The following is a 14,050-nucleotide window of genomic DNA, read 5'->3' on the forward strand; positions in this document are numbered from 1 at the left end:
TACTGTCGTTCCACACACGCAGGCCCTGGAAACGCACTCCGAGCTCCCACGGATTCCCCTCGGATCTGGCGCTACAGCCACCTGTCCTCCCGGCTCACTCATGCCTTGCCCCAGAGCCCAGCTCTCTGCGAGGAAGCTACTGTCCTTCCCTGGGCATCTCGTCTACCCCGAGAAACCTGCCTCCGTGTTGAGGTAAAACACACATAACAAGAAACTCACCACCTCAACCATTTCTAAGTGCACAGCTCTGCGGCATCAGATACATCACGTTGTTGGGCCACCATCACCACTGTGCACCCCCAGAACTCGGGCGGCCCCCCAAACAGGAACTCTGTGCGCCAGCTGTCTTCCTGGGTCTGCCTCCTCTAGGGGCCGCACACACATGGAGCCCTGCCCCGTCCGTCCCTCCGCGCCTGCTGCGCTTCCTGTGCGACGCTGTCCAGGCTCACCCACAGGGCAGGTGTCAGGACCTCCCTTTGAGGCTGAGTCACACCCCTTGTGCAGATGGGTCTCATTTGCTTGGGCGGACGCTGGGGCTGTTCCCGCCCCTTGGCTGCTGTGCTACTGTGAACTGTTGTGTCTACTCGCATCCCTGCTTCCAGGTCCTTCCTGCTTATGCCCAGCGTGGGGCTGCGGGACCACGTGGCAACTCTGCCGGGCTTGCTCAGGAGCAGCCCGCCCTGCCTGTAACGAGCTGGGCACCGGGCCCCAGTCTCTGCACCCTTGCCAACATGTACTGTGCGTGTTTCTGATAACGACCGTCCTAACAGGCGAGACGTGGAAAACTGTGGCTACAAGATGGTTGCAGCATGAACAGGGCCAGCTGCTGTCTGGGCAGCCACGCCTGCCGCACTGCTGGGAGCGGGCAAGGCCGGTGTGAAGGGACCAGGAGAGTTTGGTCATCAGAGTCTTCCAAGTCCCTGGCTTGTAAGTAGATTCAGAGAACATTATGAGGAAAAGAGCAAAGGGTGAATGGTGCCCTGGGAGGGGCCTGAGAACCAGCTAGGCTGGGCGCACACTCTCAGATGGCAGCCTCAGACCACCCCTGCCCGCGCCCTGTGCCCTGTGCGCCCACCTGCACTGCCGGGGCGGGGGGCGATGGGGTCTGCAGCCTGGCTGCGGCTGGCTCTTTGTGGCCAGGTGGAATGCAGGAGTTGGCAGCAGGCCTCTCCTTTCAGATCTGAAGTGTCTGTGAGCCCGGAGGACTGGGCGTCTCTGCGAAGTGGCTAGGAAGGAAGGGAGGCGCTGCCACTGAGACCTCAGTGAAAAAGTCAGGGTTTTTCCCCCAAATATTTTATTTAAATATTAAATTAAAAAACATACATCCACTAATCATTTGGCATACATTTCTCATTGTTAACATAAGAAACAAAATAATTCAGTTACGGTAAAAAAAAACAAACAAAACCATATACATTTTAATCAGATCACGTAGTGCCTTCCACCAGGCCACGGCATTCACTCAAGAACGGCGCTGCTGAGAAACCCGGAACACACATGGAACACACACCACACACTTAAAAACAAGACACACAGCCTGACTTACAGCGACGAGAGAGAAAACAACCACATGAAAGTAAAGTGCTTGTCGTGGTTCGGAGGCCTTTGATCTCTGGCGTGACGACAGAAATGAACTTCGAAAGGGGAACGGGTTCTGTGCTGGGGTCCTGGTGTCACCTCTGTGAGGAGGCAAGGGCCGCAGCGGTGCCACGACGCCAGGTCCTCTCAGTCCCCAACCTTCCTGACACGTCAGCAGGAGGCTTTGGAGATTCCTCAGCAGCCAAGGGCAAGGACAGGCCTCCCTCAGAGGCAGCCAGAGCAGCAGGAGCAGTGGCAGGAGGGACAGCAGCAGAGCTGGGCAAGCGCAGATGCAGGGCCGGCAGGGGCTGTGACCGGCTGGGCCACCGCCGCCCCACTCTCCGGGGACGCCAGGGATCTTTGGCTTTTACAGATGCCCACCTCCCCTGCCGTCGCCGCCTGATTAATACTGAGGGTGTAAGAGCAAGGGAGCTGAAGGCACCTGGGGGCGAAGGACCGGGGCGGACCGGGCAGAGGGAGCACGCAGCAGCAACCCCCCACTCCAGAGGCCTCTGGGGCACCAAGCCGCCACCTGAGCCTGCCTGCCAGGTAGGGCAGCTGCGTCTCCCTCCTCCACACGGACCTGGTGCAGCACTTTGTAACGTTGCCAGAGGAAAACTCAAACCAGGAACACAACGGAGTAGTAAAAATATAAAAAATAAGTAGTGTCTGTCTTATTTACACAAATGTACAGCATCTGCTTACAAAGGGACAAAGCTGAGTGACACTGACCTGACTTCTCACTCCATTTTCTTGAACAAAAGCCCAGCAGGCAAGGGCTTGGGGGAGGTGGGCCTTCCACTGACAGTGACCCGTGAGTGCAGGGGGGGCGCCAACCGTGCATCCCATCCCGCCTCACCGTATTGCACATCCTGCCCCCCAAACCCTGTCAGTTGTTCGTTTTTTGGACCCTGATAATGAAATGCATAAAACTTAATTAGCAGCGGAAAGATGTGCGGCAGGAGGTAACTTCCCTGGCAGGCACCCGGGCCCGGTGCCAAGTGCCGGGACAGAGCCTGCCCCGCAGCCGCCCGGCCGCCCCTTCGAGGCGCTTCCTCGTAGCTCGGAGGAAGACTCCCGGAACTGACCCTTGAGCAGTTTACAAAACTCCTCAACTAAAAAAAGAAAAAGTGATCCTCTATTTACTGACTTCGGGGGAGAGAATTCCGAGATTCTGCAGATTATCTTCTCCTGGGCTGGCCCTTAGAGCTTTTTGAAAACTGATGTGTAAAGCACAAAGTTCACAGCTTTTGTCTGAAGCATAAATGTGTCAGGAAGTGGAGAACTGTTAATTTAAAAAAAACGATGCCACTGAACACAGCCCGCGCGCACACTCGCTCCCGTGGCACACGGCTCGAACCATGGCTTCGTCCGAGGCAATGCCCTCCGTGCCCCAAAGCACCCATGGACGAGAGAGCCTGTGGCCCCTCCAACCACTAGGCTGGCCTCTGTCAAGCCTCTCCAACCTCTGGCAAGAAGAGCCGGCCCTGTCCTCTGTCCCACCTCGCTTCCCTCCTCCCCTCATGTCCACCCGCCCCCACGACACACCCTCTATTATTTTTCTTCAGAAGCTTTCCAGTCCCTACTCATGGCAGCAGTTGCTCAGTGCAAGGAGAAAACAAAACAAAAAATAAACTAAAAAGCCAAAACACCAAACGTATTGCTTGTTTCGCTTCTAGGAAGTTATTGGCTTTGAGTCCAGAACCGCCTTCACATACTCTGAGATTATTGCTTCGAGGAGTCGGCAGCCCGTGCGGGAGGAGGGTGGTGGGAGGCGCCCTCACTGCACCAGGACGAACGTGCCCAGCCGGCCCGAGGTCAGGTCCTCCATCTCACAGTCCCCTTGCGGCAGCGCCATGGGGTCGAAACCCGGGGGCAGCATGGCAAAGTGTGGCTGCAGGGGTGTGGTGGCAGGCAGGGGCACTGTGGTGGTGCTGATGTGCAGGTGGGTGTCCAGGAGCTGGGCTGCGGAAGCCACCGGGGAGACCCCAGCCTGGAGGAGGTGGGGCGGCAGCAGCGGGCTGGTGGGCCCCAGCCCCAGCCCCTTCTGGAGTCCTGACATAAGGAGGGTGCTGTCGCAGGGGGCCAGGACCAGGGGGGGCGGAGGCAGATGGGGAGCCTGCGGGCAGCTGGGCAGAGCTGCTGGGTGGTGCTGTAACTGCAGCAACCTGGGGGCCAGGAGGAAACAGGGAGGGGGACAGGTCACCACCAGCTCCAAGTGCTGCCACTCCTGACAAGTTCTGCCTGGCCAGGCTCAGGCACCAGCGGGTTTCCGCGGCCACAGAAGTGCCGACTGGAGCCGCCCAGAACATGCGATGCCGTGGTGACTAATCCCCTGAGCAATTCCTGACATTTCCATTCTCCATCGCGCTTTACAGCAGCTCAGAGATGCCAACCAGACATGACATTTTAATTCCCTGCCCTCCTCCATCCCCCACTTCCAGGCTTTGAAGTGACAAAACCTGACTGCTCCCCACCTCTGCCACCATGTGTGGGAACCAGGCCCCCAGGTCCCCCACCCCCGACTTAGGAGTAGGGAGGCACACTCATTGATTCCACGGACAAGGGCAGCTCAGGAAAGGCCGATGAATGTGAGTGCTACCTGGGTCACGGGAGGCTGGCATGGGGCGGGCCTACCTTTGCTGGTGCAGCACTTCTTCCAGCAGGCTCCTGCCCTCCCGGCTGCTGGCCCCGCTGCTGTGCAGGCCCGGGCTCTGTGTGGGCAGTGGGAAGGTGCTCAGGCCGCCCCGCGAGGCCCGGCTAGAGGAGGGCTGGCACACCTGGCGGGCCAACCCCTTGATCTTGTTCAGGCCCAGGAACCCTTTGGTCCTTGCATTCTTCCTCAGCTGCTGCCGGAAGGCTTTCAGGCCTGGGGAGAAGCCAATGAAGATGGTTTATGGGCCTCTACTCCCCAGCCCAGGACAGCAGCCCAAGGCTGGCTGGTGTTTCCAGATGGTAGAAAGGAGGGAGGAGAAATGGGCAACATGGAAGTGAGGGATGAAAGGACCTGTGTGCTCCCCTACAGTGCTGAGGGCGCTCTCTGGTCATCTAATTGCTTTCCATGCCCTGCCCCCTCCACACCTCAGCCCCATGCAGTGCTAGGAACCACCTTTTGGGGGTGGTTTGGGGCAGCAGGTCCAACACCGAAAAGGCATGCATTTGGGTCCTTCATGGAAGGGCACGAGCAGTGCCACGGGACTCAGGAGGTGGTTCAGGGCTCCTGAGCCCTGGGTGGCACAGAGGGAGCCCAGGCAGCCAGGCATGGAGGGCCCACCCCCAGCCCTATCTCTCCTCCAGGTCAGGAGCTGCTGCCTGGCATCCATGTGTCTCTTGAATTTTTAAGACCAGCCACTAGAAGCCAGGTGACTCTGTCCCAGGACACCAGGACACCCAGAATCCTGGTGGCACCTTCAATCCGCCGAGGGGGGCTGCTGCTCCACTCAGGCCTGGCTAGAGAATGAGGGAGCCTCTGCCGCCCCGGACAAAGCAACTCCTGCCGGGGCCACACACAGTGTCTCCCAGGGGAGGCGGAAAGGAGAGCAAAAGGGGGAGTCACCTTGAGTGAGCGAGGTGTCCGAAGCCCTTCGGCCTTCCTGGAAGCTGACCGGGAGCAGGGCAATGCCTCCCAGGGCTCCCTGGGCCTGCAGCACCGGGGTGGCAGACTGGGTCCCCAGCAGCGGTGAGGCCGGTTTGAGTGGCGAGCAGGTGCCCCCCAGCCCCTGGGCAGCCAAGCACCCACTGAGCCCCGCCGGGCTGTCCCCCACTGAGAAGGTCAGACAGCTGTCGGAGCTCGTGCCTTCTGAAGGGCTCACCACGGAGGCAGAGATGACGATGCCTGCAAGAGGGGCGCAGTGCTCTTGAGGGGCCCTTGTGCTGCCCAAGGCCAATGCAACCCCCAGGAGCTGGCAGTTGTCGAAGAAGAACTGGCCCTGCCACCTTCCCCAGGCCACTGCAGCCACTCCCAGGCCTCGGCCAGCCCTCTCGGCCCACTGATAGGGGCAGCCAGCTGGCCTGGCCTCACCACCGTTCTCCTCAACCTTGGGAAGTGGGCGTCCAAGACAGCCAGAGGCCACCTTGACAGCCCTCCAGCACAGGGGTCCCAGCTGCAGCTGATTGGTGGGGCTGACCAAGGACACTAAAGGTCAGGGGCAAGGACCTGCCATCCCAGCACCTGGGGGAAGCTAAATCCCACGTTGTCCCCACCAATGAGCAACCACATGGAGTGTGTGTGACCTTTGTGGTCTCTACGGTTAAATCAGGGGCAGATCTAAGAACTGTAACCAGAGGCAGCCCAGCAGAAAAGGGGTGTTTTGTATCAGCCCCTCATAGTCCCAGCTGCAAACCCACCTGCCCGCCCCCCAGGTTGGGCTCCCATCCACATGGACACTTACACGGAGGCGCGCACGGGGAGAGGGTAGAGACTTCGGCCAGCGTGTGTCTGCGGCCTGTGTTGCCAGGCAGGGGCCTTTGCGCCTCTGGCTCCTCCTTCAAGCCCTGGCCCTGCCGGACCTCCTTACTGATGGCCGTGCCCAATGGGCTGCCAGGAGAGATTGAGCGCTGCCGGAACACGCCATTGCAGTTGGCGTCCGCAGGGAAGAGCAAGGGCTGTGTGGGACGGACACAGACCAGTGACCTTGCGGTTCAGTGTGACCTGGTGTGGGGGCCGTCACCACCACCAGGGATGAGACAAGTCCCTCCCCAGTACTGCCCAGCGCAGACACCCACACACCTGGAGCGAGCTGTGCAGGTCACAGTCCATTTCGGCCTGCAGGACGGACTGCCCCAAGGTCTGGGGCTGCGAGCACAGCAGAGAGGACTGGAATGCATCACTGGGGAGGCCTTCCTGAGGCACCTGTGAGCCAGCATTGAAGGGCAGATGCCATCAGAAAAGTAGCTCCATGAGCCTTGCAAGAAAGACCACACTGGCAACAGACGCCCGCCACTGGCTGCCCAGGCTCAGAGCGAGTGTACCCGCCCTCTGTGGCCACCCTGTGTGGAAGTGACCAGGAGGAAGCACCGAGAGGCCAGCACCAGGGTCAGTGAGGAACAAGTGACCACAGGTGGGACCTGACCCTCAACAGAGTGACCAGCACCCCCAATTCTCCTTGCATTCTGTGGTCCAGGGCTCACAGGGGAAACCCCTCTCTCTGAGCCAGGGCTTAATAAGTAGGGGGACACAAAGAGGGAGCAGGAGCTCGGGCTGTGTCTCACTCCTAGGCGCATGTGAGCAAGGGATTTCTCTGACCCAGGGGACAGAAGGGTGTGGCTCTAGATCCCTGCTCACCTCCAAACTGCTATGATCAGAACTCCTGGGCCTCGGCTGCCGGGCTGGGCAGGGCCGGGCCGACGGCGGGCTGTTGCGGTATTCCTTCAGCCGCTCCAGGAGGAGGTAATAAATGGCTGCGAAGTGGTTATAGCTGCTGTTCTGCAGTGACTGGGAGAGGCAGGGGGGAGGAGAAGCAGGTCAGGGCCAGGCCAGAGGACAGGGCTCCCAACGTGCGGGCAGCACCCAGGGATGTCTCAAGTCGCTCCCTGACAAGGCTGTTCTCAGGGTTATTCTTGGGTGGCCCAGAATATCCTTCAGAAGAGTGGACAAGCTGGCCCTTAAATTAGCCCATGCTCCCATTTTAACTCAACTGCTAAGTGATTCCTTTCCTGACACAGGGGCCCCCCCACCACCCAGAACAAGTGCCGCTCCTGTCAAAGCCCCTCGGGGGGCGGGATGTGGTGGCACTCACCTCCACGGTCCTCTGCCGGTCCACCCCGAGGGTCTGCATGATACCCAGCACCTGCTCGTCATAGTCGCCCAGGTTGGAGTTGTAGCTGAGCCCGGCGCTGGCGGGGCACACACGGGACAGGGTGGGGTCGGCCTGCATCCACCTGTGTTGCCGGATCTGGGCGATGCTGATGCGCTTGGCGGGGTCCACCACCAGCATGCGGCGGATCAACGTCTCACAGTCTGCGGGGCAAGGGCGGTGTACTGAGCACACGTATGCAGGCCACTGTGTGCACGGCCCTGCCTCCCACTGCTGAAGGGAAGAGGCTCCCTTCACCCGGGCAAACGGACACATGACCCCACTAAAAACCAGCAAGGCCAGGAGTGTTGGCCTGTGTCATGGGCTCAAACAGAGCCCCCACTGATGGATGGGACTCTGAGGGGGACACAGTCTTCCTGATGTCCCTACAGAGGTCACTGAGACTCCCCATTCTGCTGTGACCACCTGTCAGTGGGCAGCAGGTCACATCTTTATGGGATGGAAAGGAAAACCACGAGTGTGGAGCAGGAGAGACACAGGGGGCACTGGGTGGGGGCCCTGACACCAGGCCTCAGCCGGCCCTCCAGGGGACACCCCCAGAGGCAAGCACCTGCCCATTCCCTAAGTAGGGCACTGAAAGCACACCCGTGGGTGGGGTTCCTCCCACAGGTAAACACCCTGTGGTGACGCGGGCCTGACTCACAGACCCAGAAGACAGTCAAGCAGGCCTTTCAGGAAATCTATCCCTCCGCCGCCTCCAACGCACCCAGCAGCGGGCTGCCACCTGGCCCCCGCCCTCCGGCCTGCCCGCGGAGGACAGGGCCCGGCGCACACCTACCTCTGGCGCACACCTACCTCGAGACATGAAGAAGGGGATGCGGAACCGGCCCTCGAGCACCCGCTGCCGCAGGGCTGGCAGGTTGGGCCCGTCGAAGGGCAGAGAGCCGCAGACGAGGACGTACAGCACGACACCAAGGCTCTGCAAACAACCAGACAGTACAGTCAGCACCCGTGCACCAGAGGACGCTTAGCCAGCCACCTGACAGGGGCTGTGCACAGGGCTCCTACCCAGATGTCCAGCTGGGGACCTTCGTACTCCTTCCCCTCAAAGACTTCCGGGGCTGCGTATGGCGGGCTACCACACCACGTGGACAGAGGCTCTCCCGACTTGTAGAAATTCCCAAATCCGAAGTCTGAGAGACAAAGAAACAGATGATGAAGTGATGGCGGAGACAGCAGGGCCAGAGACAGTAGGGCCTCAGTTTCGAAGGCGTGCAAGCCAAAAGCACGGAGACCCTCGCCGGTACACGGCCCCTCCCGCAGGACCGTGCTTCCTGGGCGTGGGGTGGCCCTCCTGCTCACCTGCCAGCTTGATGTCCATGTTTCCATCCAGCAGCAGATTCTCGGTCTTGAGGTCCCGGTGCACGATGTGACGGCTGTGGCAGTACTCCACAGCCGACAGAATCTGCCAGAACTTCTTCCGGGCTTCAGTCTCGCTCAGGTGCCCATTGGAAGTCAAGTAATCTGAGGAGCGAAAAAAGCAAATTATAGCCCCCAAGTCCACAAGTGCAGCTGTCGTCCCAGCCGCGACGGAGGGATGCTGCACAGTTTTAAGGTGCGCAGACCTGAGGTGGAGGAGCAGTTCTGACACGTGAACACCACTGGCTCTGGGCAGGTATTAAAAATGAGGATGGCTTACCAAACATTTCTCCATTTTTTGCGAATTCAGTGACAATGTAAAGCATATCCTTTGTTTCCATAACCTAAAAAAAAACAAAAAAACCACCAAACGTTTAACCACACAAACAGGGAACATACCGGTGGTGTAAATAATCTACCTGAACCCCAGGGAACTGTTAACTCCTCTGGATGAGCACACTCATTATTTTTAGGAAGGAAGGAAAAACTTTTGCAGTAGAGAAACAAATCAGGGGATTCCTATTAAAAAGAGAGTTTTTAAAAAATTCGAGGTGAATTCCTCATGAGCCTGCCCACCCCAATACATCTTCGCTCCCGGTGAAGGTCTAGGGTACAGGAGTTCTCCTACACTGTACTGTTAACTCACTTTGCCTCACCCACCTGGGGGCTCTGGAGGCTACAAGAGTGAAAGTGACATTGAGAGTCCTGCTAGGGCTTCCTTCTAGAAGCCCAGCAGGCAACAGACTATTCAAGCCAACGGCCAGCACAGCTGAATAATAGATAGCAAATACCCCATCCCCACGTGTGTTGGTAACATGATTAATTAGGCCACAAGAAGCCGGCTTTGCCAGGTGAGCTACCACGGTCCCATCAGCTCTGGGTACAGCAAACCACTCAGCGTGTGTCCACAGCAACAGCCAGTGCCAAATGCACCTGAAAGCAGGGGTCCCCAACCTTTCTGGTGCCGCTGGCTTGCCCACTGTGGATGGATTGGGGGGGGCATGGGATGGCCCAAGGTTTGGGGACCCCTGCCTCAAAGTTTCCCTTATTGATTGAGAATTTTAGTTCACTCTGAAAAAAGTGTTTTAAAGAATTTAAAACCTAAGAAAACGGTAAAATTCAAATCTTTGGTACTGAAAGTAAAACTAACAACTCATATCTGAATATTTAAAATTATGTCAGAGGGAGACAGAGAGATAATATATTCTTACAGAAAAAGACTTCTTCAGGGTTCAAACTATGGTTATTCCTGTAAAAAAAGGACACTTTAAAGACAACTGCCTTGAGCTGGAAATCTAGGAATGAACACCATGCAGGTCAGCTGGAAGTTTGCCTGCCCTGGCCCTCCATGGATGTAAGTCCACCCCTTTTCTAAATGAAAAAAATAGTGACTTAGAAAAAATGAAGAGTAAGTGTGTTTTAAACTTAAAAACAAACAAACAAACAAAAAAACCTCAAGGAAAGAGTTTAGCGTCTCACCAAGGACCTGGGCCTGAGCCAGCCGGGTGAAAACCAGACACCAGCATCAACACCAGGGTAAGGACACTTGCTGCTGCGCCGCACAGTTAAAGCAGCAACACAGAGAAATACGAAAATTCACCCCAGAAAGGACCTCCAAACNAGAGAGATAATATATTCTTACAGAAAAAGACTTCTTCGGGGTTCAAACTATGGTTATTCCTGTAAAAAAAGGACACTTTAAAGACAACTGCCTTGAGCTGGAAATCTAGGAATGAACACCATGCAGGTCAGCTGGAAGTTTGCCTGCCCTGGCCCTCCATGGATGTAAGTCCATCCCTTTTCTAAATGAAAAAAAATAGTGACTTAGAAAAAATGAAGAGTAAGTGTGTTTTAAACTTAAAAACAAACAAACAAACAAAAAACCTCAAGGAAAGAGTTTAGTGTCTCACCAAGGACCTGGGCCTGAGCCAGCCGGGTGAAAACCAGACACCAGCGTCAACACCAGGGTAAGGACACTTGCTGCTGAGCCGCACAGTTAAAGCAGCAACACAGAGAAATACGAAAATTCACCCCAGAAAGGACCTCCAAACCGGGCCACGGGGGCAAGGTAGCGCTAGCTAAGCTGGTCCACATAGGGGCCGGGGGGGGGGACAGGAGCACAGGGAAGCCACACTCTGGCTCATCATCCAGCTCAGTCACAAACAGGCAGGGGTCAGTCTACCCCCGCAGAAACAGGCCCGGCACATTTCTCAGGCAATGACATCAGTGACCAGGGAGGAAACTTCTTATCCAGACGGCAACTTACAGATGACAACAGAAACAAAACACGAACATGATGTGTGTGCTGCTCTGAACAAAGATGAGTAAACTGTCATTCTGGAAACACGAGCCCCGGTGACTACCTCTCCCTTCAGTTAATTGAGTAAGGAGCCTTCCGTGGGGCGATTTTCGATTACAGTCCTACCTCCTGCCCAGGGCACACCTAGCCCTGCCAGGGCACAAACACTCACACCAACCCATATTCACTCCAGACTCTCGGGGGTGCCTGCAAGTCAGCAAAAGGAACTTCATGGCCAACACAACCAGACGGAATAGTGAGCATGTGCCAAGAACTTGTTCTCCTGCACCAGGCTCGATTTCGTCTTCACAGAAGTGACCACTAAATAAGAGACTGCTTTGCTGTCTCAATTAAAGCGGCACTTACTTTTCATAGATATAATTCATTCGTTTCAACAGAACAAAAATAAAGTCACAAAACAAACCAACAGATGGGCAGGGTGAGGCCTGTTCTTAACAAGGATTAAAGGACAAGCTCCTCGCTCTCCCCACTGCGGAAGTGTTTTCACCTCTCTGTCTTGGAGGGGAGCACCGCCCGAGGAAGATGAACGCTCCCGGCCGCCTTTGCACAGATGAGTTTACAAAACCGGGTGGGAGCAGCCGGTTTGCAAGTTTCATAATTATCTGCAAAGGCAGAAGTTCCACTAGAATTTGTCCTTTTCCACTAAATGCTTGACTTGTGGCAATACACAGATCCGGGTGTTCGTCTTCGCAGTAAAGGCAACAAATTCCCTCCTCCCCACATTTAAAACTGTAACAAATGATAATACTCAATAAAATTTCATGAAGCAAATCTCAATGATGAGCCAAAAGCAAGAAAATAACCATAAATGCATCTTCGCCACTTAAGGAAATCAGTCTGTTTACCCTACACAAGCAACTCCCTGACTCCAACAAAAAAACCAGAGAGGGGCAACCTCCAGAAACTGAAGGCTTAGGTTGCTAGAAATAAAAACTAACACTTGCCAGAAGATACAGTAAAAGGCAGACTTCAGTCCTTCCTTACCTGATAAAGCTTTATGATATGGGGATGATTCAGAAGCTTCATGATCTGAACCTCACGGTATATTTTCTCCAAATTGCTTGAATCTAGGCGTGTTTTATCGATTATTTTTATTGCTACCTACAAAATTTTAAAAGAAAAAGGATATTTTTAAACAACCTCATTTAACCTAATATACACATTTCATGTTTTGCAGATTAATTTCTAAAGTACTTTATGTCCCCAAAAGGTCACAAAAAGTTGGGGTGGGGGGAGACCAAAATAACTACTAATATTACTTAAAATAACCAAAGTTAAATAACTGTCCTAAGTCTTTGCAGGCTCGCTTTGCAGGCTTGCTTTGCAGGGCTTTAGCTCCGGAACCGAGAGCCCTGCGCTCCTGGGTGATATGATCATTATCCTCTTTGCTGTCCCTTAATACTTGTTCAAATTATGCAATCACAATACAAAACATTTTTTTCTTTACCAAACTAAAAACTGTCAGCGTGTAGACCTTACACGACGGACCCTACAGGCAGGAATCCCACAAGCTGGCTGCCCCCAGGCAGGGTCCACCCCAGGGAGTGTTCACCCCAGGCACCTGGGTTTTGGTGACTCGATGCCTGGCCAGCTTCACCACGGCGAAATTGCCTTTGCCCAGGGTCCGCTCGATGTCGTAAAAGCCCACCCGGAGGGGCTTCTGCTGACCCTGGCTCACGCCCGCTGGGGCCTCGCTGAACTCCGACATGATCACCATGGCTCCGGGCACCTGCGGACGCCGGGAGCGATCAGCGACGACCGGGATCACACACCCGCCAGCCCCGCCGCCGGCGGTCAGCTCCGCTCTAGTCCCACCGGACTCTCTTAGCCCCGCGGGGAGCTCAGACCCACTCCCACACTCGTCCCCCGCCGCCCGCAGTGGGCTCCACTCCTGTGCCCCGGGACGCCCTTAGCCCCGCAGGGAGCACGGACCGTTCCTACATCCGTTCCTACACCCGTCCTCGGCCGCCCGCGGTCGGCTCTATCCCAAACCCTGTAGCGCTTCAGTCCCGCGGGGCATACACCCCCCTCCCCGGGGTCGGTTCCACTCCAGTCCCCCGGACACCCTTAGGTCCGCCGGGCATGTGGACTCGCCCCCGCCGCCCCCCGCGCCAGACTCCTCCCGCACCCCTCACCCCGCGGGCCGTGTACCCGCCGTCCGTGGTCGGTTCTTTTCCGAACCCCCAAGCCCCTGACCCCGAGGGGTGCGTGGATCTGCTTCCGCCGCCCCACAACAAAGGGGATGCGGCGGCCGCGGGGCAAGCGGCGTCCCGGCCCGACTTTCAGGCGCGCACCCGCGGGGCCGCCGGAGACCCGAACCCAGTCAGTTCCACGGCGCCAGCCCGGCCGCCGTCCCACCTCTGCTGTCTTACCTCCGCCGCCTCCCGGACGCCGAAGCTGGGACGCCGCTCGCCCCGCGATCCCCACCGACCACTTGGCCGCTCGTGCTGCTCTGGCGCCTGCTGCTCGGATCGCCACAGCCACCGCCAGTACAGCCTGCCGGGCCGCGCAGCATGTCAGCTCTGAGTCCGCGCCGCGCACCCGGCCGCACGCGCCACCGCCCCGCCCAGGCCCCGCCCCCGGCCCCGCCCCGGCCCCGGCCCTGGCCCGCCTCCGTCGGCTCCGCCCCGCCGCCGTGCCGGATTGATACAGTCCCATTGACGTCGCTTTGACGCCAGAACGACGCGCGGCTCAGCGCCAGGCGGAGGGAGAGCGGGAGATCGGGCCGTTGCCAAGAGACAGGCGGCTCTGACGCGCGGGCTGAGGAGGCCGTCGCCCTGGCGACCGCGGGGCGGTGACGTCAGGGGCGCCGGGAGCCGAAGGCCCGGGGAGGTACGCCCGCGCCCGCGTTCCCGCCGGCGTGCGCCCCCTACCGGCTCCATGGGCTCTGCAAACGGCTTAACCCTTGCGTACCCGCGTACCCTGCGCGCAGCCTTGCCGCGTGCTCTCCCGAGCATGACTGCGTTCTCGCCTGCCC

General features: G+C 57.4%; 1 protein-coding gene across 1 annotated transcript; it reads right to left on the reverse strand.

The window, feature by feature from the left end:
* Positions 1–3,141: 3,141 nt before the first annotated feature.
* Positions 3,142–13,612, reverse strand: SIK1 (salt inducible kinase 1). The gene is made up of 14 exons (XM_037043060.1): positions 13,446–13,612; positions 12,635–12,802; positions 12,058–12,174; positions 9,034–9,097; positions 8,697–8,858; positions 8,403–8,527; positions 8,190–8,313; positions 7,317–7,537; positions 6,863–7,012; positions 6,308–6,430; positions 5,970–6,183; positions 5,135–5,413; positions 4,216–4,447; positions 3,142–3,746 (listed from the first exon to the last, which is right to left on the reverse strand). Exons 2-14 carry the CDS (start codon positions 12,788–12,790, stop codon positions 3,359–3,361), a joined length of 2,355 nt encoding a protein of 784 aa, XP_036898955.1. The 5' UTR covers positions 12,791–12,802; positions 13,446–13,612; the 3' UTR covers positions 3,142–3,358.
* Positions 13,613–14,050: the final 438 nt, after the last annotated feature.

Source organism: Sturnira hondurensis, unplaced genomic scaffold, assembly GCF_014824575.4.
Source record: "Sturnira hondurensis isolate 20B ecotype Veracruz unplaced genomic scaffold, ASM1482457v3 Scaffold0003874, whole genome shotgun sequence".
NCBI classification, from domain to species: domain Eukaryota; kingdom Metazoa; phylum Chordata; class Mammalia; order Chiroptera; family Phyllostomidae; genus Sturnira; species Sturnira hondurensis.